Genomic DNA, 27,280 nt, shown 5'->3' with positions numbered 1-27,280 from the left:
AACGGAAATAACTGTTAGAGCCTGGTAGTTATTAATTAAATATACATCAATATGTTAGGAATTAAAATAAAATAGCATTGCAATGTTCCACATATTAAACTATAAATACATATGGTCACATGAACCAAACCATTTAATAGTTATCTATATGGAAACAATGTTTAATCTAAAGGCCATGTAAGCTATTACTTAAATTGTGGTGTCGAAGTATCAATGTAAACAAACCTTAAACCCTATAACCAAACTATAAACATAATATCCCAAAATAACATTGTTGACACCATTTGATTGCCTCTGTATACAATGAGTCCAGATAGCGCCCAAATTACCTGTGGCTAATCACCTAAAACAATAGATGTCACCCACCACCTAGTTAGTGTCAAAGGATACACATCTTAATAGTCCAAAACCTTAAATGATTATCCCCAATATGGTTGTTCAACCTAAGCTTGTTGTGATTGGTCCCAAACCAATGATATAATAAGGTAGACACAATTTTATGGATAACAACTTCTTTAATTCTGTGAAAAGCGACGTATAGATCTATTACCGGAAGCCCACCCACACCGACAAGTATATCCACTTCAACTCTAACCACCCTCTTAGAACCAAGACTGGCATCATCTCCACCCTCACCAAACGAGCCATCAACCTTTCTTCTGCTGACCCCAAACTTGAGATCGAACACCTCCGCCAAGTCTTCACCCCCCTCAACAATTATCCACCCAATCTCGTCGACAAAGTCATCGCCTCTGTACTCCATCCCACACCCAGACCTTCGACCCTTAAACCCGAATCAGCGCCCTTCCGCATCGCCCTCCCGTTCATAGGAAAAGCCTCCCACAAACAGCAAGCCATCATCGACACCCACTTCACCAGCTCCAACTCCCTCAACACCCTGCTAAAGCCAACGGCAGGAACACAACCAAACCCCAAGAGCCTAAAGGTGTAGTTTACAAAATTGACTGCAACTGTGGACAATTTTACGTAGGTGAAACATCCCGCCCAATCAACACCAGAATGAAAGAGCACAAAACCTCCACCATTAAATCCGACAGCAAATCAGCCATCTCGGACCACATCAGCAACTGTCCCAATCACAACGTCAACTGGGACAACGTCCAAATCCTCGCCAACAACCTCCATGACTTCACTAAAAGAAAACTAACAGAAGCAGTCCACATTCGCCGCCACAGGCCATCAATCAACAGAGATCAAGGCTATTTCATCCCATCCGTCTACTATGAACTCATCAAGCAATAATCACTTATCCTGTTTATCGGCTTCATGTCCCTATTGGCTTCCACCTATGTGTTCTCTGTCCATCGTGTTGTGACATTATCATCCCTTTGTTTTCAACACCTACCAATGTTATCCCGCTCATGTATGCAATTGTTGTTACTGTTAATCCTCCACTGTTATTCCTCCACCTACTATATATATTCTGTACTATGTCCATCATTCACTTTTCACTCAGTAGCGCAAAAACTAAAACTCACAACTCTCTCCTTCGAGTTATTTCTCTTCCAACTAAGGGAAGCTACCAATTAAACACAACCTAAAACTCAAAACAAACTAACAACCTCTCATCCCCCAAAATGGAAGGACTAAATATATTTCAGTGGAACGCCAACGGATTAGCCTCCCACGGCCAGGAATTAAAAGCTAAATTCAAACGAGACAAAGGTCCACACATAGTCTGTATACAGGAAACTAAATTCTCTACTAGATCTAAATTCACCCTACCAAACTATAACTCAATAAGAACTGATCGATCCCAAACAAACTCAGGTAGAGCCGGAGGCGGCCTAATCATATACGTCAGGGAAGCCTTAAACTACAAAGAAATAAAAATAAACACACCAAACCTAGAAGCAAACGGTATCCAAATAACAAATAACAACCTAAAAATTAATATCATAAATATATACCACTGGTTAGAAAAACAGGTCAAACCTGAGGATTTGAACACCCTCCTCCAAATAGGCAATAAATCTACAATCTTCCTAGGAGACTTTAATGCCAACCACCCTACCTGGGGTACAGAAGATAAAATAGATAAACACGGAAAACTCATCTCAGAATGGATAGAACAAAATGACCTAATACTACTAAATAACAACCAATCTACTAGATACGACAAAAAAACACCACAAAATGTCGGCTATCGACTTAACCATATGCACCCCAGATTTAGCCCAAAGTATTCAATGGGAAGTACACGGAGTACCACTAGGTAGTGACCACTTCCCCATAAATATAACTATAGGAGACGTAAACATCCCAAAACCAACCCCAAACCAGGAACCTAAATTTAGCTACAACAAGGCCGACTGGGACAAATTTCAGGAAATTTGCAACCAGGCTAACCCAGCTGACCTAGAAAGTAACGACCCTGAAATCTACTGTAAAAACCTAACTGACTATATAATAAACGCAGCTAAAAACTCCATTCCTTTCAAAACAACAAACATAGGCAAACCCTCGGTTCCTTGGTGGAACGAGGAGATAGAACAAACTAGATGTAAACGCAAATCCGCATTCAATAAAGCCAAACGTGACTTCAAACACCTAAAAATAGCACACGAACTAAATCACAAAGTACAAAGCTTAGTTAAAACAGCTAAAACTAGAGACTGGAAAAAAATTGCGAAGAAATTAACAATCATACAGACGCCAGATCAGTGTGGCGCAAAATCCACGCCATTAGGGGCATTAAACGTATCTAAAAAAAATCCCAACATAAACAATTCAACAAACCCCACTCAAAAAGCTAATAACCTAGCAAATCACTTCTCGGCCGTCAGTAGCAACAGCAACTTCAACCAAAAATTCCAGGAACAACTAAAATCAGAAACCAAATTTACCAAAGAGCCAAAAGATAATAACCTAGAAATTAATCTCCATTTCACAATGGAAGAACTACTCCACGTCCTACAAAATAGGAAAAAGGGCACAGCCCCAGGCTTAGACCTTACTTCATACCAGATAATTAAACAACTACCACCCAAACTACTCCAAACTCTTCTAAAACTCTATAACCTCATATATCTAAACGGACAGGTCCCATCACCTTGGAAACAAGCCCTGGTCATACCAATCCCCAAACCCAATAAACCAGCTGACCAGGCTAATTCATACAGACCAATCTCCCTAACTTCTAACTTATGCACAGTAATGGAATCAATGGCAAAAAACAGGCAACAACACTACTTAGAACAAAACAACATAATAAATCCAGACCAAAGCCGTTTCACTCCTGGACGCTCAACCTTAGATAACCTCGCCCGACAAGAGCAGGACATTAAAACAGGCCAACTTAACAAACAATATACTACAGGCATCTTTCTAGACTTCTCCAAAGCATTCGACATGGTTTGGCATAGATCCAAACTAGACTATGGCAGTGCCATTTAAGACACCCTAAACAAATCTCTCATTAAAAAACTAGACTCAATCCAGTATCAGGCCCTAAAACTAATCACACGAACTCAACATGGCACCTCCCCCACCTCACTCCAGGCCTTAACATGAGAAATGCCACTTAAACTACGTAGGGAACAACTTACCCTAAACTTCTGGGCCGTGTCCCATCAAATTCTCTAATCGAAAACTTAATAAAAAACAAGCCCTAGCCCGGAAAAATCCACTACTTCCTCCAATTTCCCAAAGATTAGCCAATTACCTAAATGAACACAAAATAAATAATCTTAAACAAAACAATAAATCATCCAATATTTTCACTCCAAAACTTAAAATACCAAAAATAGACACAACGCTAGCCGATACACTAAATAAACAGACCGATCCTAACATCGCTAAAACCACCACACTAGCATACATACACGAAAATTGGCCAAATTGGTGTCACATATACACAGACGGATCCTCAGATCCGATATCAAAACACACAGGTTTTGGAGTCCACATCGCACAACCAACCAAAAACACCAAATCTTACCGACTCCCAAACAACCAATCCATATTCACGGCCGAACTCATGGGCATGGCCTCAGCACTACACAATCAGCAATCTAAAAAACACCAAAAAATCCTCATCCTAACCGACTCCCTCAGTGGACTACAAGCCCTCAAAAATAAAAACACTAAAAACCGCCCCAAACTAATAAATCAAATACTCAAAAGCTCCAACAACTTAACTAAGGCAGGTAAACAAATAGAGTTCATTTGGATCCCCGCCCACGTAGGAATCTTTGGAAAATGAAAACGCAGATAAAGCAGCAAAATTATCCCTTAAAACTCCCAGAAATAAGCTTAAACTTACCCAGCTCCAAATCAGAAATCAAAAGTGTCACTAAACAAAAAATCAACAAAAAATGGCAAAATTTATACCAAAACTCAAATAGCCAAATCAGGAAAGTACTAAAAAGACAACTAACTAAACCAAAAATACTAGACCCATTAAAAAAAATCGACAGAATAATTACTAAACTACAAACAGGCCACAACAAACTTAATAATCACCGTAAAATAGCTAATCTACACACAACAGGTAACTGTCCACATTGCAAACAACAAGAAACACCAGAACACGTACCCATTCACTGCACACACTACCAAACACTCCGAACAACACTATACAGACCACCCTAAATCTTAAAACCGCACTTACACTAGAATCAATCCTAAATCCACAAAATAAATTAGAAAAATTCAAAGCCTTAGGCATATACCTAATTAAAATAGGACTAATTAGTCGCATTTAAACCCCAAATAAAATATTTAAACCAAAACTACCTAATCTAACAACCACCCAACACACACAGTTCCCTTAGTTCGTCCTCCACCCATTCTTGGCATCATTCCAAATCTCAAAATTTCAAAATTACTACATAAGCAACCCCTAAAGCCCCCCTCCAGGGTTGCACAAACTCACTTTTCCCCTTTTCGGAAACACATTAAATGGCCTGGCCGGGCCCGTGTGCGACATACGCTTGCAGTCGGAAAGCGCAAATTAAATCTCCAATATAAGTAAGTAAGTTACCCTCATTCAGTCTTGCTTGACAACGGTATAAGGATCTATACCGAAACGTCGCTTTTCACAGAATTAAAGAAGTTGTTATCCATAAAATTGTGTCTACCTTGTCATCCGTCAACTTCTAAGTAATGCCTATCAAACAATCCAATGATATAATACGTATGCATGTACGATCAGTAGCTGTCACTAAAATTCGAACTACCTGGGACAGCTGAGCCCATATATACAGAGATGGATCCAAGAATCCTATCAACAACACTGCTGGTTACGGGATCTATGTCCATAGCTCCAAACCCCAAGCACCTTCAGTTCGCCTGCCAGTCAGTATTCACGGCTGAATTGGAGGCAATTCATCATTAGACTGGTTCCCGGATCCTCCGCTTGGTGTCGCTGCACTTGTTCCGCTTTTCAATCAAAGGACCGGTATCGCCCACCATGACACATCGTCTGCTACAACAAGATGGCGGCTGTCAAAATGCATAGGGCGAAGCTAGTGAGCCCCGGAAAATTGTAGTTTTCCCAGTAACGGAGGTGAGTATTGGTACCAATATAACGGCTATGGGATGTCAATGTATTCTTTGACTAATTTCGGGCAAATATTGACACGGCAGTGTTTTTGTTTTAAATGGAGGACGATGAATCTCTTATGAATTTACCTTCTGAACAGATTATCATGAAGTTCTTACGCAAGACAATTTAAGTTTCTGAGAAATTCTGTATGAAACCGCCGTGTTGTCAACTATCTGTTGCATGGACTATTACATATGCACTTATATTCATAATTCATATGCTTGTCATTGTGTCTGGTAGTACGAAATTGTCATTTCTAGGCAACAACATGACATGGCCAAAATGTCAATGATAACACATGAAACTGAATTTTGACCGAAATAATATCTAGAAATATTTTGTGAATAGTTTTGATGATTCCCGCAGCAAAAAAATTAAAGGCAATGAAAGCACGAATAAATATTTAACTGCAAATATTTTATTGTGACAATAATTACGAAACGGGAATCATTTGAACTGGGCTATGTTTATGGTCAGATATGGTCATGTACCCTAATTTCGTGGGTATATTATTAAATTCCTGAGCATACTGAGGGACCATTTGATATTGGTGGGAGAGTGGGGTAGGGGATGGTGGTCTTGGTCTAGGATTGTGTTTGGAGACAAAACATATTATCAGCTACAGCTGAAATACCAGATATTCTTTTAATTACAACTATGAGACTAATACTGTTTTTATATGCCTCTTGCAACAATGTATTCGATGTAGCAGTCAATTTCTTTTTTTCAAAAGTTTGAAGCATGAATATTTTTTTCAAGCATATTTCAGGGACAATTTATTTTTCTCAATAAAATCCCAGCCCTACCATCAGAATATCAAATGGTTGGTCCCTTATGTCTTGTTTCAATCAAAGAATTAACATTATAAATATGATCAACTGATGAAAAAAATCAGGACAATGAATAAATCGTCAAATGCTTCATATTTAATTGAAAGGACATCAAAGATCTGTCCATATTTATAGGGTCAGACTAGACTATTATTTTTAAATTATTTGAAAAGTTCTATATAGTAATATTTATTTTTATTTATAAATATTTAATCATTTGATGTGACTTTTAAAATGTGTCCACCTAATGATCATGTTAACCAATGCATTACAATACATAAAGAGTCAGTTGAATAGGTTGCACTACTTTAACATGCAACAGGCCCTATGCAGGTACATATGATATAATAATATGTTGTTGAATGCCTTTGTGAATATACTACATGTACAGTAACTGTAATTACATCTGTTGTCTCCAGATTAACAGCTGGTGTCACATAAGGCCATAGAATGTTTCCCAGATCCTCTGCTTGGTGTCACTGCTCTTGCTCTGCTTTCCAAGGAACTAAAGGACCGTTATCGCCCACCATAAAACATGGTCTGCTTAAACAAGATGGCGGCTGACAAAACACATTGGGCAAGGCTTGAGAGCCTTGAAATATTGTAGTTTTCGCAGTAATAGAGGTGAGTACTAGTACCCACATAATGGCTTTTGACTAATTTCGTGCAAATATTGATACGGCAGACTATTATTTTTTATTCATTTGAAAATTTCTTTATAGTAATATTTATTTATATTTATTAATATTTAATCATTCATTACCATGTAATTATTAGTTGTATTCAAACTGCATACACATACATGTTTGTTTGTAGGAACTTGCATAAGAATGAAGTCATGACTGACCGTACCATAACATAGTCATTGATACAAAGTTTAGGTGGTAAAGATTAAGACAAAGCAAACAGTATTGGCCATCCTGACAAGTTTTATATGAGACTCCCTACATTATTTTATGAGTTTTGTTTTAAGCTGTTGACACAAATTTTGTATAAACATACTGATGTTGCACCATTTGCCTAAATTTAGAATATTTGAAAAAAAATAATACATAGGTAATATTTTGCAGGAACCATGCCATAATGGGAGATGGACTAGAGATGAGGAGAAATTTTTGACAGTTTGTGGAGAGCAGGGGGGTGGAAAATATCAAATACACAGAGTGGAAGGACTGTGCCGAAGACCAGAGAAATGGGTGTACAGACTGATGTAACTTTTGGGCCTATGATTGAAGTGACCTGGGCATGTAGCAGTCATGCACTTTATACCACTCATTCGCATTCCTTAATTAGATCTATGTTATCAAATGTATCAGTCAGTGAACCAGCCTCACCCGCCATACGCTCACAGATCTGCCATGTCTCTGACATACCTTCAACCGATGCCACTTCTCCATTTGGTGCCCGAACAAAACTACTCGCAACCACTTACAGTCAGTGAACCAGCCGCACCTGCTATATGCTCACAGACCTGCCATGTCTCTGACATACCGTCAACTGATGCCACTTCTCCGTTGGTGCCTAAACAAAACTGCTTGCAACCACTTACAGTCAGTGAACCAGCCTCACCAGTTGTCTGTTGTTCAATTATGCTTGAGCATAACTAAGCAAATCAAAAGAGAACCCAAATCTTATCAAAGAAAAAGATTAAAAGGCAGAAATGAATAAATGCTCAATTATCGCATTAACAGATTTCTTTGCCATTTGGCATGGATACTTTCACAAGTTCAGGAAAAAGCTGAGATGGGTTATCAATTTGCAAATGTTTGTTAATGAGGTTAATGTTCACTTGTATATTTTCACCATATATTTGGGGCCATTCAAATTGGATTGTGTGATATTAATTCTATGATCATGTTGTACTGTTGTTTTGTGCAGTATCGAAGAAAGATATTTCAGTGTTATAACTATTTATTCTTGTAACTAATATCAATCCCAGCTGTATTTCGTGGCAAAAACATACCTATTCTGTGACTAGAATTTCACTTTCACAATTGTTTTTAGTGACAATGTTGATTGATGATCACTAGTGTAAACATAAAGACATAAGCAATTATACATAATTCATATTTACTGTGAAACAAAATCAGGATATTGAGTTTATGTTACCATTTCTCAAACGAAAAATGTTTAAAAGACTGTTTGTAAATTGTTTTTACGTTTCCATTTGTCATACTAAACTTGGCATTTAAGAACAATATGTTTTCTAAACATTGGTGAATGGAGAATAAGAAAAGTAAACAATTTTTTCTAGGATTTCACTAACAAGTGTGATTATTATCACATATTTTAAGAGTTGATGAGATGAATGGTAACTGTTCAAATTTCGGGATTTGTCACGTCATGATTATTTGTAACTACCGTATTCGACGTAATAAGCGCCCTGCTCTAAAAAGCGCCCACGGCGATATTTGCTAATATATTGGCTAATGAACAATCTCAGTTAGCATCCCTTCCAATTGATTAATGTACACAAGACTTATTTATTTGTGTATAATACGCACTCGTATGTCATATGCATCCTTAATTATGGGCAATTAAATCCTGGAAAAATATATCTGTCGTATATAAACATTTCAGGCTGTCAGCATAAACCACAAAATTTACGATCTTTCAACTCAAAATAATATCCTAATAAGAGCTCCCTACTTCTAATTTTGAGAGCGCCCTGGGCGCTTATTACGTCGAATACGGTAACCTCTGTAATTGTCAAAGTGCTTCGCTACATGAATTGCCTTAGCTTATCAAACCATACTGTAGATTGTACATGTTGTAGTGTGTATATTCGAAAATATATTGAAAGATTTCTGAGTGCAATTGTTGTGGTGTTAATTTTCTTCTTGAGATGACAGTATACTGTACTAGTACTACTACTTTGGATGTACTTCACATTTCCAATAGCATTAAGAATATTATTAAATTCATATGTATGTATGTGTGAAACATCATTTTTGTCCAGTGGTCAACCATGTGCAGAAAGTCTAATAACAAATAATCTATAACCCTTTTGGGAGGTATTTTCCCTTTTGACCCTTGTAAGTAATGTTGATGCCCTTTAGATTATAGGTTGCTGCATTGTATGCAAAACCACAGACCTATGTACAAGTCCATGGCTATACTTAATCTTAGATCTCCATGTCTACATCAGTGTTATCAAATGACTCAATGTACTAAATGTTAGTTGGGATACTGTTAAATAGATTTAATAGGGATTAGGGAAATGTTTCCGAAACATGTCAAGTTTTCATAAATTGGGTATCAACAAAGTGTATCAATACCTCGCTGGTGTATACTGTTTTGTTTATAAATCTATTTTGATTGCAAATTTCACGTGCCAGGAGTTTCAGCTGCAACTAGAGGATTCACTATGCACAAAGCCTGCTGAATTTCATACTGGGCTCTAAGGATTGCACGTAAATCCCCTACTTTGAGAAAGGCCGGTCGAAAGTTAGATTTCCCCCATGATATGACACAATGCGCCTCATCAACAATAATGTGACTGATCTGAAATTTGAATATGGGGTGAGGATAATGGGACACAGTACACTAAGACATGTTTATTTATAGAAAACATTTAACAATTGTGCCATAAAATAATCACTACAACAAGGCGATTTTGGTCTTCCCTTACGACCATATCAAAGTCAAAGAGAATTAAGCCTCCTGACCACGTCAAGGTATCGCCCTTTCAGGAGGTTTACATATTAAATAGCACTATTTTCAAAACATGAAACATACATTTATTTATAATTATTACGCTGTGGCTACGGAGGCGATTGTGCTGCTCTTCGAGAATCGCATTTAGTGGATTCACAACCACTACAGTGCTGGCGGAATCGTTCACTGTATCACAACAGTTTTGCCGTAACCAGTCGGTAGAACACCCAAAACACCCCTTGATGCACATGCCAAAATAGCACCACGTTGTTTAGCCTTTAATTGGAAAAAATTACAAGATTGGTACCTGTTCGCCCGAGCCAAAATATTTGCAATTTCTATGTTACTGTTGACAGACGACACATTAGTCGCCATCTTGTCTTGACTATGTTACTGTCTATATAACCAGCAAAGGCGCTAAACCAGTTTACCGTAACGTCAAGGTGAAGGTTGTTTTACCCAATACCGGTCGTTCCAGTCTGTCGCAGGAACGAACGGGAACCAGCCTATTCATCATGCACTCAAACTCATACCGGAACTACCGGAAGCAAAGGCAGTCGTCCTATCAGACTCGCTAAGTGCATTACAAGCTATCAGCGACAGAAACTCAAACTCAAGGCCAAAAACAGTCAATAATATTCTATACGAATATGCAAAACTATTGGACCAAGGGCAACAGGTGGAGCTGTGTTGGATCCCCTCTCACATAGATATTCATGGAAATGAAAAAGCACACAAACTGGCGAAGCTAGCTCTAGATACGACCTATTCCCTTTAGTAAACTAGAGATAAAAAGCAAAATCAAAGCCTCTATAGCCCAAAGATGGCAAGGACCGCCTCCGTGGTCTAATGGTAGAGCGTCCGCCCGGAGAGCGGAAGGTCCGGGGTTCGATCCCCGGCCGCGTCATACCAAAAGACGTTAAAAGATGGTACTTGTTGTTACCCTGTCTGGCGCTCGGCATTAAGGGGCTAAAACAAGGACTGGTCGGCTCGGAGTCAGCATACTGTGTCTGAGTGGGGTATTTATGTTAAACTGCGGCATGGTATCTCAGTGTGCTAGCACTATAAATCGGCATCAGTCCGGACTAGAACAAGCAGCCACACACACACATACACGTGCATGCACGTCGCTATATAAGTGCAATAATCTTGGACGCGACGTTAAACCCCATTTCACCTCACCTCACCTCACCTCACCAAAGATGGCAAGCCCAGTGGGACGCAAGTAAGATCGGCAGATGGCTAACAAAATTCAACCAATACTCATACTCAAATGAACGGAAAGTTGAAATTGCCGTCTCACGCCTCAGACTCGGTCACAAAAAGCACTATGACAAGGTTTGTCCATCTTGCAATCAACCTGAATCCATTGCTCACGTGTTACTGGAATATCAGGACCACACCCCAGCCCGGGCTCAGTTCAAACAAGAACTGCAGTTAGATCCCCTATCTGTCATAGATCTCCTGTAGCCAAGAGATGCAATAGCGAAGGCCAAACTAATTCTATTTCTGAAAGGTGGACAGCTACTCGAACGTATATAAACAGAGCAGCGAAAGATAAAAATGAAATTATAGCAATGTACGAAAATAGAAATCATATCAATACAAAAAAAGAAAAGAAATTTAATGAATACCAAAACTCGCAATAGTTATGTGTACCCTACCCACACACATGAGTCCCAGTGAGGAGCAGGTCAGCCGAAATTGCTAAGGCAAAGGCGACCTCTAAAACACTTAAAGCAACAACAACCATTAGTATAAATATCGGTCCGGGAATGCTCTCACCTTTCTAGGTACATGGTCGGTCCCTGGGAAGTCTATTGTTTTCACCATTGTTGTATATATTTGTTAGCTGCTTATAAATATGATGTTCATGTAAATAAATCTGTGTATATTATACTAGCCGTCTCTTGTTTCACCTACCTAAGGTACCCTCTTCAGTCAGAACATGATAGTTCACCAACTCAATCACCCTCCAGATATCCAGGACATGTCAACTATTCGGCAGATATTGTGAGACAACCTAAATGCAATATTTCCTGGATTCAGCAACATTCCAGATATCACCGTACATATACATGTGGCAGACACGTACACGGATACATCACCAGACTATATAGCTTCTCTGAAAGATCATCCAGTAATGATACCCTTTATCTGGCGGACAGCCCCCCGTCCTGAAAACGTCCTGAATGTCTATACGCGTCCTCGCATCGCCGTAGTACTGCTGTGCGGCATCAACCAACAAACAAAAAAACTTCCCCTTTTATGTAAATTGTGTGAGTGGTGGGTGCTACCGGCAGGTCATGCTTACCCTTTTCGAGAACACCTGATGCCGTCACCGCTTGTTTGCCTTGTAACATTAGGACGACTGCATATGCACGATGGTTGGCAATGCGGTAATGTCCACGGGAGAATCATCTACAGAATACAGTAACGATACCAGGTCAATAACAGCATGCAGTCTTCCTAAAGCCTGCTTTCTCTGATTCTTGGTAAGACTTGGCATGGAGCTAGTATCGATACAAGAATGTTGGATCCACGTAATGGGGTGGGGTTTATCAATGCAGTCACAAGGAAAGCGCTATTGATTTTCCTGGAAAGCATTCGGTACCCGTGGGGTAATCACTAGTATTGTATACGTCTATTTATTCCGTTTATTTTATTTCCATTGACAAAGGAAATGTCAGTGTGAAGCTTCTTAAGCCCTTTGGGATACAAGTCATACATCAAATGTTTTGTTAAGCCAAGCATTTTCATTGCAAAATACACTGGTCAAAATACACATGTTATTCAACTTAGTAATCGATATTCTTTATTATACTATCATGATATACTTTCTATGTATATGCTATACTTCCTGGAATTACTATCTTGATATACACACAAGATATACTACTATCACATACACTCAACCCGTGAAGATCCGGGTTAGAAAAGGTAACTATGCTCATCGTAAGAGGCAACTGACGGGATTAGGTGGTTCTCACTCGCAGATCCCAATATCGTATCCCAATTGTGTGGATCGAAACTCATAATATCAATCGCGGGAAGTCTGGTCAAGACTCGATTATTGACAGACCACCTTCATATAGCTGGAATATTGCTGAGTGCGGCATTAAACAAGATGCAAAGAAAGAAAGAAAGAAAGAAAAAAAGAAACAAACAAACAATCATATCATATTACTACACTATATTCGCTAGGCATATATTATCATTGGGCATACTTATATTTAGGATATACTCTCCAAAACACTCTGTTATGATATACGCTCATGGCAGCACACAGTGCTACACCGTTTCACCTTCTCGACGATGCTTCCATTTTCTTCAAAGGTCTATCGTCTCAACATATGTATTTCAACGTAAACATACATTCTGATTGCAGAAATCAAATCTTCTTGAACTAATCTACTTGTACATATTATTAATGCATTAGAGAGAAAGATAATGCTGTTTCCCATCTGTTGCTGTGATTTGATGTAGCCTTGGAGACAAATGTATGCAATCATATCTATTGTGCACAGACATTTCTCTGGTCCTCCACATACAACAGGGTAGCTTCAGGAGAGGCCATTACTGTGCGTGTTTACACACAGTTACTGTAGTGACTACTGCACCTAGCCTCCACCTCAATAACCACAGAAACACTCTCATTTCTATCACAAGGGTCAAATCAATAATTCTTTGTACTGTCTTTAACATCCAGGGATCCATTATTTACTATAACATCACCTTTGGGCGTATATTTCAACCGAGAGTACTCGATAAACAACAGTTGACATCCGTTGCGTGATAGCATACAATCACACAGAGAATCATTGGGACACATTCAGGCCGCAAATGTTCTGTAATGGCCATTTACATGGTAACGGTAAACTATATTGTGGGTGTGTCGCAGATGTGGGTGCTGTCAGAGAGTTACAAGTTGCACGAGTGACCTCCTCTTAGCCGTGTCTCAGCGGTCCGGGAAGATGTTCAGTAATGTATCAACTCCTTCCTCGGGTGAAATTCTCTTTTGGGCCCTTAATGGGTATGGTGTTACGCGTTTTGACCTGATTATCAATATTGTTATCCTACTACTGGCTGTATGGATAATCGGCCTCAACAGCCTCGTGTTGCACACTATAGTGCGGATGAAGATGTCACGGGAACCCGCAGACGTATTTGTATGCAGTTTATCTTTAGCTGACGCCATGAGCGGCCTCTTTCTGCTGTACAATACCACTTACAACCTCATCAACTACCAACTGTACTACGAATGTGCTTTCAGATTGGGACTTATCCAAGTGTTGAGTTTGACATCAGTGTACCACATGGGGGCCCTTACTGTGGACAGATACGTGAAGATCGTCCAGCCCTACCATTACCCCACGGTCTGCAACAAACTGTCCGTAGTGGTTGTATCTGTAGTTATCTGGTTCATCTCTCTAATGATAGGACTATTACCCTTGTTCGGCTGGCAGAATGTACAAGAGACTCGAACTAATGGTATCGAAGAGCCCATATGTGGATATTTTGCAATATTCAATCAAACCTACCTCCAGTTTGTTGTCACCTTGTTTTGGTGCCCTATGCTTCTGATGATCGTGCTTTATGTTCATATCTTTAAGATTGCGAGTAGACACGCTCGTGTAATTGCAGCTCAAGACAGGCATGGACAGACATTGAGGCCTACAGAGAGACATTCTTGGAAATATACGAAAACTGTGTGTCTAATAGTCGGGTGTTATTTCCTGTCGTGGCTGCCAAGTGGTACGGTCCATATGACACTTTTAATGATGCAGTTGTTTTGGCCATACGCTATTGTGTCATAAGGCCTGATATGGTAGTTTGGATTTGTCAATTAAAATAAAAAGAAGTATCAAATCCAGAAACATACTTCAACAACAGAGTATATCATAATACAGTATTTCATAACAGAGTATTTCTCGTAACAGATTGAAAACGTTGAACTGTTTGTGCTTCTAGGGTGCGGTGAGGTAGTATGTGTGTGTGAAGGGTCGGGGTGGGGTGGGGCTGTGTGGTGTGTGGAATGGGGGTGACTATATTGACGTTGCGGGACGCAACAATTATCCAATCTCATACTGTGATATTTGTAAACAAAGAGATGAGAACGATATCTTTGTGCGTTGTTCTGTGACTATGTGCTATGTTGATATGTTTCGTCTGTGTTACAGGTGTCGTCATCATGCTGAACTTTAGCGGTGGGCTCGGTGACAGAACGACCGTAGAGAAGGGTACGTTGCTCCTATATGTCAGTTCCACAGCTTTCATCAACAGCCTCGTTAACCCTATAATTTATGCCTTTAAAATTACAACAGTGCGCTTGCGCTTTAAGGCACTGTTTTGTCGGACACCCACAAGTCCAGGCGACATGGGCAACAGTCAGACTGAAGCGCCAGGATGTATAGCACCCAAAACACGGGCCACCTTACTTGTGACTTCTGTTATTTCCGAAGTTGACCTCAGTGAGTGAAAGTACACCATATGCTGATCAGAAAGATCAAGAGGAAATGTTGCATGATAAAAACAATAGAATAGGCCTTCGTGTTCCTTGAATTCTACAAGCACAACAACTTTAGCGAAGAAAAAAAAGACAACTTTCTACGTTTAACCATTTTAATACACCCCATGCATGTCCCGTGTTCTAATGAAGCGCACATTATAGATTTTGTGATACTGTGCAGTGATAAATTGGTGAGAAGACTGCGGGGAACCGGGGAGACATCTAGGGAAATGTGCCCTCATACAGCTCATGTACTGCGATCACACCCATCTGTGACCCCACTGCCAACAAGAGCGTCTGGCCTGCCTGATTCACAAACCTGAAACATTGAGATGTGAAACAATAAGAGGTGAAACAGTGACAAATGACAAAAGCGGGATATGAAAAAGTTAGAAATGAGAAGATCGAGGGGTAAAACAGTGAGAAATAAGAAAAGCGAAAGTTGAAACAGTGGGGAATGAGGCCAGCGAGAAGTGAAACAGTATAGATTGAGGACAGCGAGAGGTGAAACAATTAGGAATGAGGACATTCAGAGGTGAAACAGTGAGGAATGAGGACAGTGAAAGGTGAAACAGTGAGGAACGAGGACAGCGAGAGATGAAACAGTGAGGACTGAGGACAGCGAGAGGAGAAAAGTGAGGAATGAGGACATCGAGAGGTGAAAAAGTGAGGAACAAAGACAGCGAGAGGTGAAACAGTGAGGAATGAGGACAGTGAAAGGTGAAACAGTGAGGAACGAGGACAGCGAGAGGTGAAACAGTATAGAATGAGGACAGGAAGAGGTGAAACAATGAGGAATGAGGACAGCAAGAGGTGAAACAGTATAGAATGAGGACAGCGAGAGGTGAAACAGTGAGGAATGAGGACAGCGAGAAGTGAAACAGTGAGGAATGAGGACAGCAAGAGGTGAAACAGTGAGGACAGGACAGCAAGAGGTGAAACAGTATAGAATGAGGACAGCGAGAGGTGAAAAAGTGAGGAACAAGGACAGCGAGAGATGAAACAGTGACGACTGAGGACAGTGGGAGGAGAAAAGTGAGGAATGAGGACAGCGAGAGGTGAAACAGTGAGGACTGAGGACAACGAGAGGTGAAACAGTGAGGAATGAGGACAGTGAGAGATGAAACAGTGAGGAATGAGGACAGTGAGAGGAGAAAATTGAGGAATGAGGACATCGAGAAATGAAACAGTGAGGACTGAGGACAGCGAGAGGTGAAACAGTGAGGAACGAGTACAGCCAAAGGTGAAACAGTGAGGAACGAGGACAGCGAAAGGTGAAACAGTGAGGAACGAGTACAGCGAAAGGTGAAACAGTATAGAATGAGGACAGTGGGAGGAGAAAAGTGAGGAATGAGGACAGCGAGAGGTGAAACAGTGAGGAATGAGGACAGCAAAAGGTGAAACAGTGAGGAACGAGGACAGCAAAAGGTGAAACAGTGAGGAACGAGTACAGCGAAAGGTGAAACAGTGAGGAACGAGGACAGCAAGAGATGAAACAGTATAGAATGACGACAGCAAGAGGTTAAACAATGAGGAATGAGGACAGCAAGAGGTGAAACAGTATAGAATGAGGACAGGGAGAGGTGAAACAATGAGGAATGAGGACAGCAAGAGGTGAAACAGTTTAGAATGAGGACAGCGAGAGGTGAAACAGTATAGAATGAGGACAGCGAGAGGTGAAACAGTGAGGAATGAGGACAGCGAGAGGTGAAACAGTTTAGAATGAGGACATCAAGAGGTGAAAAAGTGAGGAACAAGGACAGCGAGAGGTGAAACAGTGAGGAATGAGGACAGCGAGAGGTGAAACAGTTTAGAATGAGGACATCGAGAGGTGAAAAAGTGAGGAACGAAGACAGCGAGAGGTAAAACAGTGAGGACTGAGGACAGCGAGAGGTGAAACAGTGAGGAATGAGGACAGCGAGAGGTGAAACAATGAGAAATGAGGACAGCAAGAGGTTAAACAGTGAGGAATGAGGACAGCGAGAGGTGAAACAGTATAGAATGAGGACAGCGAGAAGTGAAACAGTGTAGACTGAGGACAGCAAGAGGTGAAACAGTGAGGAATGAGGACAGCGAGAAGTGAAACAGTGAGGACTGAGGACAGCGAGAGGTGAAACAGTATAGACTGAGGACAGTGAGAGGTGAAACAGGAAGGACTGAGGACAGTGAGAGGTGAAACAGTGAGGAATGAGGACAGCGAGAGGAGAGACAGTGATGAATGAGGAAGGGGAAAGTTGAAACAGTGTGGAATGAGGTCAGCGAGAGATGAAACAGTGAGGAATGAGGACAGTGAAATGTGAAACAGTGAGGAACGAGGACAGCGAGAGATGAAACAGTGAGGAACGAGTACAGTGAGAGGAGAAAAGTGAGGAATGAGGACAGCGAGAGGAGAAAAGTGAGGAATGAGGACAGCGAGAGGTGAAACAGTGAGGAATGAGGACAGTGAAATGTGAAACAGTGAGGAACGAGGACAGCGAGAGATGAAACAGTGAGGACTGAGGACAGCAAGAGGTGAAAAGTGAGGAATGAGGACAGCGAGAGGTGAAACAGTGAGGAATGAGGACAGTGAAATGTGAAACAGTGAGGAACGAGGACAGCGAGAGGTGAAACAGTGAGGAATGAGGACAGCGAGAGGTGAAACAGTGAGGAATGAGGACAGTGAGAAGTGAAACAGTGAGGACTGAGGACAGCAAGAGTCAAAACAGTGAGGACTGAGGACAGCAAGAGGTGAAACAGTATAGAATGAGGACTGCGAGAGGAGAAACAATGAGGAATGAGGACAGCAAGAGGTGAAACAGTATAGAATGAGGACAGCGAGAGGTGAAAAAGTGAGGACTGAGGACAGCGAGAGGTGAACCAGTATAGACTGAGGACAGCGAGAAGTGAAACAGTGAGGACTGAGGACAGCTAGAGATGAAACAGTATAGAATGAGGACAGGGGGAGATGAAACAGTAAGGACTGAGGATAGTGAGAGGTGAAACAGTGAGGAATGAGGACAGCGAGAGGTGAAACAGTGAGGAATGAGGACAGCAAGAGGTGAAACAGTATAGAATGAGGACAGCGAGAAGTGAAACAGTGAGGACTGAGGACAGCGAGAGGTGAAACAGTATAGAATGAGGACAGGGGGAGATGAAACAGTAAGGACTGAGGACAGCGAGAGGTGAAACAGTGAGGAATGAGGACAGCGAGAGGTGAAACAGTGAGGACTGAGGACAGCAAGAGGTGAAACAGTGAGGACTGAGGACAGCGAGAGATGAAACAGTGAGGAATGAGGACAGCAAGAGGTGAAACAGTATAGAATGAGGACAGCGAGAAGTGAAACAGTGAGGACTGAGGACAGCGAGAGGTGAAACAGTATAGAATGAGGACAGGGGGAGATGAAACAGTAAGGACTGAGGACAGCGAGAGGTGAAACAGTGAGGAATGAGGACAGCGAGAGGTGAAACAGTGAGGAATGAGGACAGCAAGAGGTGAAACAGTATAGAATGAGGACAGCGAGAAGTGAAACAGTGAGGACTGAGGACAGCGAGAGGTGAAACAGTATAGAATGAGGACAGGGGGAGATGAAACAGTAAGGACTGAGGACAGCGAGAGGTGAAACAGTGAGGAATGAGGACAGCAAGAGGTGAAAAAGTGAGGAATGAGGACAGCGAGAGGTGAAACAGTGAGCAATGAGGACAGCGAGAGGAGAAACAGTGAGGAATGAGGACAGCGAGAGGTGAAACAGTGAGGAATGAGGAAGGCGAAAGTTGAAACAGTGTGGAATGAGGTCAGCGAGAGATGAGACAGTGAGGAATGAGGACAGCGAGAGGTGAAACAGTGAGGACTGAGGACAGCGAGAGGTGAAACAGTGAGGAGTGGGGACATCAAGAGGTGAAACAATGAGGAATTAGGACATCAAGAGGTGAAGCAGTGAGGGCTGAGGACAACGAGAGGAAAAACAGCAAGACATGAAGCCGTGAGAAGTGAAACAGTGAGCCATAAGTAATGGAGTGAGTTGGGTGTCAAAGTGATGCAGGTCGAACATGTTTACAACATTGCTGGAACACCTAAGCTCGGGTTGTAACCTAAAAACATTATCGGGGCGAACCGGGATTCGAAGCCACGATCATAGATTTCTTGCGTGCCCAAAGGACGCAACTCCTCACCTCGATTTGCGGTGCCTTAGACGACTGGAGCACCCGTGCCCCAAGTTAGACTTGAAACAGTGAGTGATGGCGGTGAGACGGGGAACAAAAAGAGGTGAAAAAGAAGACATGCGAATGAAACATGGGAAATGAAACGTGAGAGGTGCATCGGTGAGACATAACAATATAAGAGCTGAAACAGTGAGCAGTGTAAACTGAAAAAAGCGAGGAATGAAACAGCTGTAAAAACATAAATCCTTGAATTCGAATAATCAATCCTTCACATAATCAATCGTGTCATTTTGACAGATAACAAAGTGACATGTGGTTATGGACAAGGTACTAAAGCTGAAAGCAATGGCCCGTCTCTCTGATGACGTGTGTTCGATTCCCAACATGATTACAATATGTGAAGCCCATTCCTGGGGTAGCCTTGCCGTGACGTGTCTTGAAAATCGCTAAAAGCAGCTCACAGTTTTACTCTCACTCACTCATTATTCACGAAGCTTACATATCTGTCGTAATAAAATTGTTTCGTTACAAAGTGATAGTGATAATCAAACCTGCGATAATCAAACAGCAAACGTGCTGCGTCAGTCGGCACCCAGTGTACATTACACCTAGAAATAAACAATAGTCTTACTTGCTGCGTCAATCAGATACTCATTGTACAGTGCACCTCGTAAGACACAATAATCACACCAGCTGAGTTAGTTGGCGATCGTTGTACAGTGTTCCTCGTAACAAACAATTGTCACACCAGCTGCGTCAATCGGCATTAATTGTACAGAGTACCTCGTAATAAACAATTGTCATGGTAGCTGCGTCAATCGGCACTCATTGTACAGTGTACCTCGTAATAAACAATTATCATGGAAGCTGCGTCAATCGGCACTCATTGCATAGTGTACCTCGCAATAAACAATTGTCATGGTAGCTGCGTCAATCGGCACTCATTGTATAGTGTACCTCGCAATAAATAATAGTCATACCAGCTGCGTCAATCGGCACTCATTGTACAGTGTATATCGTCATAAGCATTCGTCTTACTAGCTGCGACAATCGGCACTCAATATACAGTGAACCTCGAAATAAACAATTGTCATGGTAGCTGCGTCAAATAGGCACTCATTGTATAGTGTACCTCGCAATATATAAAAGTCACACCAGCTGCGTCAATCGGCACTCAGTGTACAGTGTATCTTGTAATTAATAATAGTCACACCAGCTGCGTCAATCGGCACTCAGTGTACAGTGTACCTCGTGATAAACAATTGTCACACCAGCTGCGTCAATCGGCACTCAGTGTACAGTGTACCACGCCATGAACAATTGTCATGGAATTGCGTCAATCGGCACTCAGTGTACAGAGTACCTCGCAATAAACAATTGTCACAATTGGCAATTGGCACTCAATTGGCACTCAATATACAGTGAACCTCGAAATAAACAATTGTCATTGTAGCTGCGTCAAATTGGCTCTCTTTGTACAGTGTATCTCGTAATAAATAATAGTCACACCAGCTGCGACAATCGGCACTCAGTGTACAGTGTACCTCGTAATAAACAATTGTCATGGTAGCTGCGTCAATCGGCTCTCTTTGTACAGTGTACCTTGTAATAAATAATAGCCACACCAGCTGCGACAATCGGCACTCAGTGTACAGTGTACCTCGTAATAAACAATTGTCATGGTAGCTGCGTCAATCGGCTCTCTTTGTACAGTGTACCTTGTAATAAACAATTGTCATGGTAGCTGCGTCAATCGGCACTCATTGTACAGTGTACCTCGTAATAAACAATTGTCATGGTAGCTGCGTCAATCGGCTATCTTTGTACAGTGTACCTTGTAATAAATAATAGTCACACCAGCTGCGTCAATCGGCACTCAGTATACAGTGTACCTCGTAACTAACAATTGTTATGGTAGCTGCGTCAATCGGCACTCAGTGTACAGTGTACCTTGAAATAAACAGTTGTCATGGTAGCTGCGTCAATCGGCACTCAGTGTACAGTGTACCTTGTAATAAACAATTGTCACACCAGCTGCGTCAATCGGCACTCAGTGTACAGTGTACCTCGTAATAAGCATTCGTTTACTAGCTGCGACAATCGGCACTCAATATACAGTGAACCTCGAAATAAACAATTGTCATGGTAGCTGCGTCAATCGGCACTCATTGTATAGTGTACCTCGCAATAAACAATTGTCATGGTAGCTGCGTCAAATTGGCTCTCTTTGTACAGTGTTCCTCGTAGTAAATAATAGTCACACCAGCTGCGACAATCGGCACTCAGTATACAGAGTACCTCGCAATAAACAATTGTCATGATAGCTGCGTCAATCGGCACTCATTGTATAGTGTACCTCGCAATAAACAATTGTCATGGTAGCTGCGTCAAATTGGCTCTCTTTGTACAGTGTACCTCGTAATAAATAATAGTCACACCAGCTGCGACAATCGGCACTCAGTATACAGAGTACCTCGCAATAAACAATTGTCATGGTAGCTGCGTCAATCGGCACTCATTGTACAGTGTACCTCGTAATAAACAATTGTTATGGTAGCTGCGTCAATCGGCTATCTTTGTACAGTGTACCTCGTAATAAGCATTCGTCTTACTAGCTGCGACAATCGGCACTCAATATACAGTGAACCTCGAAATAAACAATTGTCATGGTAGCTGCGTCAAATAGGCACTCATTGTATAGTGTACCTCGCTATAAATAATAGTCACACCAGCTGCGTCAATCGGCACTCAGTGTACAGTGTACCACGTCATAAACAATTGTCATGGAATTGCGTCAATCGGCACTCAGTGTACAGTGTACCTTGTAATAAACAATTGTCATGGTAGCTACGTCAATCGGCACTCAGTATACAGAGTACCTCGAAATAAACAATTGTCACAATTGGCAATTGGCACTCAATTGGCACTCAATATACAGTGAACCTAGAAATAAACAATTGTCATGTTAGCTGCGTCAATCGGCACTCATTGCATAGTGTACCTCGCAATAAATAATAGCCACACCAGCTGCGACAATCGGCACTCATTGTATAGTGTACCTCGTAATAAACAATTGTCATGGTAGCTGCGTCAATCAGCTCTCTTTGTACAGTGTACTTCGTAATAAACAATTGTCATGGAGCTGCGTCAATCGGCACTCATTGTACAGTGTACTTCGTAATAAACAATTGTCATGGTAGCTGCGTCAATCGGCTATCTTTGTACAGTGTACCTTGTAATAAATAATAGTCACACCAGCTGCGTCAATCGGCACTAATTGTACAGTGTACCTTGTAATAAACAATTGTCATGGTAGCTGCGTCAATCGGCACTCAGTGTACAGTGTACCTTGTAATAAACAATTGTCACACCAGCTGCGTCAATCGGCACTCAGTGTACAGTGTACCTCGTAATAAGCATTCGTTTACTAGCTGCGACAATCGGCACTCAATATACAGTGAACCTCGAAATAAACAATTGTCATGGTAGCTGCGTCAATCGGCACTCAGTGTACAGTGTTACTTGTAATAAACAATTGTCACACCAGCTGCGTCAATCGGCACTCATTGTACAGTGTACCTCGTAATAAGCATTCGTTTACTAGCTGCGACAATCGGCACTCAATATACAGTGAACCTCGAAATAAACAATTGTCATGGTAGCTGCGTCAATCGGCACTCATTGTACAGTGTACCTCGCAATAAACAATTGTCATGGTAGCTGCGTCAAATAGGCACTCATTGTATAGTGTACCTCGCTATAAATAATAGTCACACCAGCTGCGTCAATCGGCACTCAGTGTACAGTGTACCTCGTGATAAACAATTGTCACACCAGCTGCGTCAATCGGCACTCAGTGTACAGTGTACCTCGTAATAAGCATTCGTTTAATAGCTGCGACAATCGGCACTCAATATACAGTGAACCTCGAAATAAACAATTGTCATGGTAGCTGCGTCAATCGGCACTCAGTGTACAGTGTTACTTGTAATAAACAATTGTCACACCAGCTGCGTCAATCGGCACTCATTGTACAGTGTACCTCGTAATAAGTATTCGTCTTACTAGCTGCGACAATCGGCACTCAATATACAGTAAACCTCGAAATAAACAATTGTCATGGTAGCTGCGTCAATCGGCACTCATTGTATAGTGTACCTCGCAATAAACAATAGTCACACCAGCTGAGTCAGTCGGCACTCAATCTACAGTGTACCTCGCAATAAACATAAGTCTTACCAGCTGCGTCAATCGGCACTCATTGTACAGTGTACCTCGTAATAAACAATTGTCATGATAGTTGCGTCAATCGGCTCTTTTTGTACAGTGTACCTTGTAATAAATAATAGTCACACCAGCTGCGTCAATCGGCAATCGTTGTACAGTGTACCTCGTAATAAGCATTCGTCTTACTAGCTGCGACAATCGGCACTCAATATACAGTGAACCTCGAAATAAACAATTGTCATGGTAGCTGCGTCAAATTGGCTCTCTTTGTACAGTGTACCTCGTAATAAATAATAGTCACACCAGCTGCGACAATCGGCACTCAGTATACAGAGTACCTCGCAATAAACAATTGTCATGGTAGCTGCGTCAATCGGAACTCATTGTATAGTGTACCTCGCAATAAACAATTGTCATGGTAGCTGCGTCAAATTGGCTCCCTTTGTACAGTGTACCTCGTAATAAATAATAGTCACACCAGCTGCGACAATCGGCACTCAGTATACAGAGTACCTCGCAATAAACAATTGTCATGGTAGCTGCGTCAATCGGCACTCATTGTACAGTGTACCTCGTAATAAACAATTGTCACGGTAGCTGCGTCAATCGGCTATCTTTGTACAGTGTACCTTGTAATAAATAATAGTCACACCAGCTGCGTCAATCGGCACTCATTGTACAGTGTACCTCGTAATAAACATAAGTCTTACCAGCTGCGTCAATCGGCACACTTGTACAGTGTACCTCGTAACAAACAATAGTCACACCAGCTGCGTCAATCGGCACTCATTGTACAGTGTACCTCGTAATAAACAAAAGTCATACCAGCTGCGTCAATCAGCACTCATTGTACAGTGTACCTCGGAATAAACAATTGTCATGGTAGCTGCGTCAATCGGCACTCATTGTATAGTGTACCTCGCAATAAACAATATTCACACCAGCTGAGTCAGGCGGCACTCAATCTACAGTGTACCTCGCAATAAACAATTGTCATGATAACTGCCTCTATCGGCACTCAGTATACAGCTACCTCGCAAAAAAACAATGATATTAATAGCTGCGTCAAGCGGCACTCATTGTACAGTGTACCTCGTAATAAACATAAGTCTTGCCAGCTGCGTCAATCGGCACACATTGTACATTTTACCTCGTAATAAATAATTGTAATGATAGCTGCGTCAATCAGCTCTCTTTGTACAGTGTACCTCGTAATACATAATTGTCATGATAACTGCGTCAAACGGCACTCAGTGTACAGCATGCCTCGTAATAAACATTAGTTATACCAGCTGAGTCAGTCGGCCTTCATTGTCCAGTGTACCTCGTAAGAAACAATACTCCCACCAGCTGCGTCACTGTTTATTGCAACTACACTAGCTGCTTCAATCAGGGGCGCTTTGTGTTGTACACCACCGTAACAACAACTGTCACAATAGCTGCGCCAATCAACATCCATTGTAAGTTGACTTACTTCAGGTCGTTTATGAAGGGTGTCCCAGCTTCGTTGGAGTCGTAAAGTTGACCCCAGTTGCCGTTATAGTCCCCGAGTCGGTTGTAGCTCTGGAATTCCCCCTGAGGAAAGCCTGGAGCCTCAGATTCGCCAAGTCTGTATAAGTATATCGCACCCATACGTCCGCTCCCTACAGCCACAATCTGATCACTGCCAAACAGCGTTGTGGCAATAGCCTTTGGCTCTGGACCCTGGAAAACACCATGACTGCAACAACAGGATATGCAGGTATGCAGGATATATATTTCGACATAGCATACTGACTTGGGTGGAATAAAAAAAGGCCGTCCTATCAAGTTTGTCTGACGTTGTAAACACCCAGTTACCTTATTTTATGATGTTGATAAATCTGCCAATTTATGATTACCCTATACAGAGCCACTGTATCTATTTCACAAACAGAGCTTATTACAACTCTAATATTCACTCATCATGCCTCTTCATAACTTCGGTAGGTGAGTATCAGTCACATATCAATGTAATATTCGGAAAAATATATTTTCTAAACTGCTTTCATTAAACTGATTATATTATCGTGATTGCAGTTGAAAAATATATTTTCTTCCTTGCAAATCTGACTGCTTACGGGTAATACTTTAAATGCTTTCTCTTCCTATATAAAAACAAAACAATAATGCTTATCTCCTTATTTTACGTTATATTGAATTGTATTGATAGATAATGGTAAAAATGTTAACCTTATCATCTGAACGGGTGTCGAGTGACTGTGGAGGCGATTGGTTGATGGAGGTGCAATCACCGTTAAAAACAGAGCCATTGTATTCCCGCACTTCGTACTCCAAGTCGCTCCCGCTGTCCCACTGCTGTGTCGCACTACTGGCGTCCCACAGCGACCAGCTACGACCGCCATATGCGAAGATATTCTCGAAATATCCAAAGATAGGATTCCACCCATCGGTATCATACTGCAGATTGCTCACATAGAGGCGACCTAGGAATAGAAACACTGACTGTCATCAAAGGCCATATGATATCTATAATATGGCTTCTAATGCCACCCTATCCCCTCAACAGACACCTCGACACCCCTGATTTAATGTTACCAAATTCCCTCAACACACACCTCGACACCCCTGATTTAATGTTACTAAATTCCCTCAACAGACACCTCGACACCCCTGATTTAATGTTACCAAATTCCCTCAACACACACCTCGACACCCCTGATTTAATGTTACCAAATTCCCTCAACACACACCTCGACACCCCTGATTTAATGTTACCAAATTCCCTCAACAGACACCTTGACACCCCTGATTTAATGTTACCAAATTCCCTCAACACACACCTCGACACCCCTGATTTAATGTTACCAAATTCCCTCAACAGACACCTTGACACCCCTGATTTAATGTTACTAAATTCCCTCAACAGACATCTCGACACCCCTGATTTAATGTTACCAAATTCCCTCAACAGACACCTCGACACCCCTGATTGAATGTTATCAAATTCCCTCAACAGACACCTCGACACCCCTGATTTAATGTTACCAAATTCCCTCAACAGACATCTCGACACCCCTGATTTAATGTTACTAAATTCCCTCAACAGACACCTCGACACCCCTGATTGAATGTTACCAAATTCCCTCAAAAGACACCTCGACACCCCTGATTTAATGTTACCAAATTCCCTCAACAGACACCTCGACACCCCTGATTCAATGTTACCAAATTCCCTCAACAGACACCTCGACACCCCTGATTTAATGTTACCAAATTACCTCAACAAACACCTCGACACCCCTGATTTAATGTTACCAAATTCCCTCAACACACACCTCGAGACCCCTGATTTAATGTTACCAAATT

At 41.5% G+C, this 27,280-nt stretch overlaps 1 protein-coding gene and 1 long non-coding RNA gene across 2 annotated transcripts in view; one reads left to right on the top strand and one right to left on the bottom strand.

Annotated features, from left to right (window-relative positions):
• Window positions 1-5,405: 5,405 nt before the first annotated feature.
• LOC124121075 lies at window positions 5,406-8,344 on the top strand. The gene is made up of 3 exons (XR_006858961.2): window positions 5,406-5,530; window positions 6,819-7,023; window positions 7,470-8,344. It is a non-coding gene; the product is annotated as an uncharacterized LOC124121075 (long non-coding RNA).
• Window positions 8,345-15,664: 7,320 nt separating this feature from the next.
• The window catches only part of LOC124121064 (mesenchyme-specific cell surface glycoprotein-like), a 30,884-nt gene continuing 19,268 nt past the window's right edge, over window positions 15,665-27,280 (bottom strand). The window contains exons 9-11 of the mRNA XM_046484017.2: window positions 26,144-26,397; window positions 25,407-25,636; window positions 15,665-15,884 (exon numbers count right to left, since the gene is read on the bottom strand). Of these exons, the coding sequence (XP_046339973.1) occupies window positions 15,788-15,884; window positions 25,407-25,636; window positions 26,144-26,397 (581 nt within the window). The 3' untranslated portion in view covers window positions 15,665-15,787. The remainder of the gene's footprint in view (window positions 15,885-25,406; window positions 25,637-26,143; window positions 26,398-27,280) is intronic.

The sequence above is a fragment of the Haliotis rufescens genome, unplaced genomic scaffold (genome assembly GCF_023055435.1).
Source record: "Haliotis rufescens isolate VD_foot unplaced genomic scaffold, xgHalRufe1.0.p SCAF_1, whole genome shotgun sequence".
NCBI lineage: Eukaryota > Metazoa > Mollusca > Gastropoda > Lepetellida > Haliotidae > Haliotis > Haliotis rufescens.
The sequence above is the reverse complement of the archived record's forward strand: the minus strand, read 5'-3'. Positions and strand labels throughout refer to the sequence as shown.